The sequence below is a fragment of the Fragaria vesca genome, linkage group LG2 (genome assembly GCF_000184155.1).
Source record: "Fragaria vesca subsp. vesca linkage group LG2, FraVesHawaii_1.0, whole genome shotgun sequence".
Lineage (NCBI taxonomy): Eukaryota > Viridiplantae > Streptophyta > Magnoliopsida > Rosales > Rosaceae > Fragaria > Fragaria vesca.
This window is the reverse complement of record NC_020492.1, coordinates 16,361,469-16,367,432: the sequence shown is the minus strand read 5'-3', so window position 1 is coordinate 16,367,432 and position 5,964 is coordinate 16,361,469. Positions and strand designations below refer to the sequence as shown.

At 38.1% G+C, this 5,964-nt stretch overlaps 1 protein-coding gene across 1 annotated transcript; it reads left to right on the top strand.

Annotated features, from left to right (window-relative positions):
* Nucleotides 1-306: 306 nt before the first annotated feature.
* LOC101311730 (ent-copalyl diphosphate synthase, chloroplastic-like) lies at nucleotides 307-4,643 on the top strand. Its single transcript, XM_004292539.1, has 15 exons — nucleotides 307-478; nucleotides 573-644; nucleotides 826-902; nucleotides 1,138-1,426; nucleotides 1,532-1,715; nucleotides 1,831-2,045; nucleotides 2,135-2,255; nucleotides 2,357-2,472; nucleotides 2,559-2,785; nucleotides 2,922-3,037; nucleotides 3,271-3,369; nucleotides 3,469-3,717; nucleotides 3,827-3,953; nucleotides 4,059-4,262; nucleotides 4,413-4,643. Exons 1-15 carry the CDS (start codon nucleotides 370-372, stop codon nucleotides 4,641-4,643), a joined length of 2,436 nt encoding a protein of 811 aa, XP_004292587.1. The 5' UTR covers nucleotides 307-369.
* The last annotated feature ends 1,321 nt before the right edge of the window (nucleotides 4,644-5,964 follow it).

Genomic DNA, 5,964 nt, shown 5'->3' with positions numbered 1-5,964 from the left:
CTGACTTTGCAAAGAAAATATTATTTAGTCTGGCCAGTGACGTATTTAAAACTCGAACATATATAGGGTGCGCTAATAATGTCAGTATCAGTACCCCCTAGTTGGCAATGAATTCATAATTGAGCTCTTACGTACCCAAGCGACGCTAGTAGTGCCATTAGTATAAGAATCAACAAAAGCAAAGCAGAAAACCAGATGAGCAACAAAATACAGCACCCGACACCAGAATGCCAAGGAATCAATCAAGCATGTTATCTCTCGTTTTTCATTTCTATCTAAACTTCTAAGACACAACAAGCCAAAACCTCTATCCTGATTCCTTCCATCATCATCATCATCGATTCATCATCATCAACTAAACCCCAGAGCATGTCTTCTGCTTCTACTGACCACCTCGTTCTCTGCTTCCGGACTTCTCTACCCTCACCATCATCCTCTTCTTTCTTCACCCACAATCAACCTAGACATTTACCTGCAGGTCAGTAACGTAATCTGTCATACTTACATACCTACTTTCTTTCCGTAATTTCTCTTTGGCAAGTTCATTCTTCATTTAATTACATTATCCACAGGCTTTCTCAGGAACGAAGACAAAAGGGTTCTTCCCTTAATATGCAGTGCTATTTCTAAACCTCACACTCGATGTAAGTATTCTATCTATAAAAACAAATATTGAAGTGTTCCTCCTCCTCCTCCTCTCTCTCTCTCTCTCTCTCTCTCTCTCTCTCTCTCNCTCTCNCTCTCCCACACCCCCCCCCCCAAAAAAAAAACCAAACTATACAGCATTATGAAATAAAGTTACATGCTTGATTCTTCTTTATACAGATTATGCACCCTCACCCTCATTGCATAAGATTGTGGGAGATGATCCACCACAAAAGGAAGAAACTCCTCTCACCAAGGTGCATGCTCAATCTTTTTTGGCTGAAATTGAAGATATAAGCGCACAACTGCTCTCTATGACTCTATCTCCCTTTATTTGTTTCAAACCACTAATCCAATTAGGGATTAGCTAATTAAATTGCTTTAATCATTGTCATTACGTCCGCTAGCTGCCATTGAACTTGGAATATCAATTTTAAATTTAACCCGGACTAGTTCTTGATCTAATAATCAATTGACTCTGCATCGACTCAGATCATCAAGGAACACGTGGAGACCGTCAAGTCCATGCTGTCTTCTATGGAGGATGGAGAGATTAACATATCAGCGTACGATACAGCATGGGTTGCTTTGGTCGAAGACGTCAATGGAACTGGTTCACCTCAGTTCCCTTCCAGCCTCGAATGGATTGCCAACAACCAGCTCGAAGATGGCTCTTGGGGCTACAAGGACCTCTTCTCTGCTCACGATCGACTCATCAGCACACTCGCCTGCGTCGTTGCGTTAAAGTCGTGGAATCTCCATGCCGAGAAATGCTTCAAAGGTGAGGCAGCTAGATGCTGTGTTATTTGCACTCTTAGTTTTTAACTCGATCATGCTGGAAAAATATATTTGTATTTTGTTAATAATTACCCTCTTCTACGATCAGGAATGAAGTTTTTCAAGGAAAACCTAAACAAGCTTGCAGACGAGAACAGTGAGCACATGACGATAGGGTTTGAACTTACATTCCCTTCTCTCTTGGAAATAGCTCGAAGCTTAAACCTTGAAGTACCTGATGACACGCCTGTGTTGCGTGAGATCTATGCCCGCAGAAGCCAGAAACTCTCAAAGTAAGTTTTATTTATTACATGTACATTTTGTTTCTGAAATGTAAATTAGCCTTATCCATACATATGTACTGTGAAGAACTAATAATGAATACTGCATGCATTTCGATCGGAGTAGGATACCGAAGGACGTACTGCACAATGTGGCCACAGTAATGTTGTATAGCCTGGAAGGAATGGCGGGTCTCGACTGGGAAAAGCTTCTGAAACTCCAGTGCGGAGACGGGTCGTTTCTGTTCTCTCCGGCGTCTACTGCCTACGCATTGCAGCAGACGAAGGATCGAAACTGCATGTCGTATCTTTCGAGACTAATCCACAAGTTCAACGGAGGAGGTATCGATTCTCAATTTAGTGCATATATATCATAAAAACATCCAAGCTCAACGTGACCATACGTCAACACTTCTTTTTGTGTTTTTCAGTCCCTAATGTGTATCCAGTCGACTTGTTCGAACGCCTGTGGGCAGTAGATCGGTTGCAGAGGTTAGGCTTGTCCAGATACTTGGAGCCGGAGATTAAGGAATGTATGAACTACGCATCAAGGTATGTATATGCAATAGCGATTTAACGACAGAATTACTCAAACATAAATTTGATCTAGTACGTTTTCTTTTAATTTATTTTGGACTATAACCATGAAGCAGGTATTGGACGGACAAAGGAATTTCTTGGGCGAGAAACACAGATCCTGCTCTAGATATTGATGACACATCAATGGGTTTCAGACTTCTCCGGTTGCACGGGCATAAGGTCTCGGCTGGTAAGTTTCTGTAAGACACTTGATTTACTTGACTACATTTATCCACATATAATTTTAGTAGCTAGTTATATTATAAGTTCATGCAGAGGTGTATGAGCATTTTAAGAAAGGGAGTGAGTTCTTCAGCTATCCTGGACAATCGAACCAAGCTGTGACTGCAATGCACAACTTGTATAGGGCAAGTCAGGTGGCATTTCCGGGAGAGAAGATCCTTGGGGATGCTAAAGAGTTTGCGACTAAGTTCCTTAGAGAGAAACAGGCTTCCAATGAGCTTTTGGACAAATGGATAATAACGAAGGACTTACCTGGAGAGGTATATATGTCTACTGTATACATATACATATATGATCACTCAACTCAGATGGACGGACCGCTCCTCTTGTTCAGTTGAATATTGTGATTATAAATGGGATTCTAAAAAGAGATGGTAAATATTGTGAAACACACAGGTCGGTTATGCGCTGGATTTTCCATGGTATGCGAGCTTACCTCGAGTGGAGACTAGATTCTACATTGAACAATATGGTGGTGAAGACGATGTTTGGATTGGCAAAACTCTCTACAAGTAATCTTTCTGTTTCAACTCGATCATTCAACGATTTCACATTTGCATTCTTGCATTCGTTTTATCTTTTGGTAAGAAGTTGTTACATCACAATTGTAATGTAACGAAAGTGAATTCAAACAACTAACAAGTAACAACACGTAGGACAAAACATGTCTTTGATTATTCTCTGTATTTATATTTCTGGAAAACTTCCATCCTAACACTACATCTACTTGTTTGTTAACTTTTAGCATGCCCCTCGTTAGCAATAATGTGTATCTTGAGCTAGCAATGCTTGACTACAACAATTGCCAAGCACTACATCTCAAGGAATGGGACGGCATTGAAAAGTAACCAAACAAAACCCTACTATATTTCATCGTTTCTAAGTACCCGTTGTTTTAAGTTACGTTGAACAAGCAATAACTATATGTCTATATGCAATGCAGGTGGTACAAAGGATGGAAACTCGAAGACTATGGATTGAGCGAAAAGAGTCTCCTCACGGCTTATTTTGTTGCAGCAGCGAGCATTTTCGAATCCGAAAGAGCTAATGAGCGACTTGCATGGGCGCAAACGGCATGCCTAATTGATACAATTGTGTCTTATTTTAAGAAAGAAACTTATAATGAAGATAAGAGGGCCTTCGTTGACGAGTTCAAAACATTTTCCAATATGCGAGGCTATGAAAATGCTAGGTACAATTAAGTAGTACGTATTCAAATGCATTCTTTTGTGTTTGACGCCCCTAAAAGACATTGAAAATGCAACATTTAGTTTATCACTTACATATTCTATGTGATATAGGAGGTCGTACACAAACAAGAAAGAAGGGCGAGGAATTGTTCGGGCTTTGGTGGCAACCCTAAGCCAACTCTCATCGGTTACGATGGGGCTACATCGCCAAGACATTATCGAATCTCTATGTCATGCTGTGAGTCTAATTCTTATTCAAGAGAAGCACTACCAATTGAGATTTGAAAGGATTCAAATAATTATACTACGGTTTTTATTTTTGTTGATCAATAAATATGTATAGTGGGAAAAGTGGCTAGTGAAGTGGCAAGAGAAAGGAGAGAGGTACGAAGATGGAGCTGAGCTACTAGTGGAAACAATAAATCAAACTGCGGGACGTTCACTTAAGCAAGAGTTGTTGTCCAATAATCCAGAATATGAGCAACTTTTCAATCTAACAGACAAAGTTTGCAATCAACTTCATTCCTACCGAAACCAAAAGAACAAGGTAAATTGATTAGATTCGGCGTCTATCAATGCTAGGTTTGAACGTTTGAATCTAGTGTGTGTGTGTGTGTATAACTGTATATATATATATATATATATATATATATATATATATATATACTTACAATTTTTTTTCCTTGTATTGTCTCAGGTGAATGATAATGGCAACTGCGTAATGAAAATCAACAGGAGAGCCCCAGAAATAGAATCATACATGCAGCAATTGGTGGAATTGGTGTTAGAAAAATCTTCTGATGACACAAAATCCTTGATTAAGCAAAGTTTTTTTACCGTAGCCAGAAGCTTTTACTATTGTACCTACTGTGATCCTGAGGTCATTAGCCACCACATCAACAAAGTACTCTTTCAACGAGCAACGTGATATGTATACAAAATGTAATATAAGCTTTATTAGGTCACCATCTTGCTCACCCTTTATCGCACACTTGTTTTTATGTTTCTTTCCATTGTATTCCTCATCATAAATAAATAAAAAATGATACGAAAGCATAATCACGATAGAAACAAGGTTTCGTCAAGCGTCGAAACCTTATGGAGTAAGCTAGAATCCACTAGCAAAACACAGGCACAAGCCTAAAACACAAGAGTTTCTACTCTAATTTCTTTTTGGGTTTTCTTATTGATAACTTGAATGAAAATACAATTTAGCAGGGGCCTTATATAGGCATAGAAATAAACCTAATCATACTAGAACTAGGAATCTTTTATTCTAAATAAAACTTAAATCCTAATGAAAACATAGAAAGTAAAATAATCCTAATGCTGATAGAAAATATGCAGGAACAAAATAATCCTAATGAAAACATAGAAAGTAAAATAATCCTAATGCTGATAGAAAATATGCAGGAACAAAGCTACTGCTTTGCAGATTCAAAGCTGCTGCTTTGACTTTGTTTTCTTTGCCTTTCTAACAAGCTGTGTCTTAAATGTTTGTGCAAGCTGTTCTATATCAGAAAAAATCATGTACGTAGTACGTATGCGAGTAGTATAATAGTGGTCCACAGTTTAGGAACTTCTCCAAGTTAATTTGAGGCATGATAAAACAACAAAACATGCATATGTAGGTGACAACAAGGCATATTGCTTTAGATTCGTTTCCTATCACCTCGTGTTGTGCTACATGTGCAATAATTCAGAATTGATCTGAACTATGTATTCTTTAAGGTTTCACATGACATGGGACATCCGATTGATTGGTTCTTAATTTCTCCGATCATAGAGAGGATGAACTAATCAAAACAGCGAGGTCTGCATATTGCAAGGACTACTTTAGATTCGTTACGTATCAACTGCATAAATTAACTTCCAATCACGACAACAATAGTTCATTTTAGTCAAACATCAAAAATAGACCACTCCAACAAACATATAGTAGTAGATTCTTTTTATTGTGTTAGGGTAGGTTTTTTTAGAAACACAGTATAATCTATATATCATCCATGTGAAATGCTCTAATCATTCACGGTAACATAATGTCCGACCACTTTGACAGTTTCATGAATCAAACTCGAGTTGAGAGGTTCCTTACCTAACACTTAACCCCTGAAAGCCGGCCCTAGGCTAAAGCCAAACAAGCTTGCACTTTGGGCCCCTAAAATTTAAGGGCAAAAAAAAAAAGTCCAAACATATATATATATATATATATATATATATATATATATATATATATATATATATGTCTC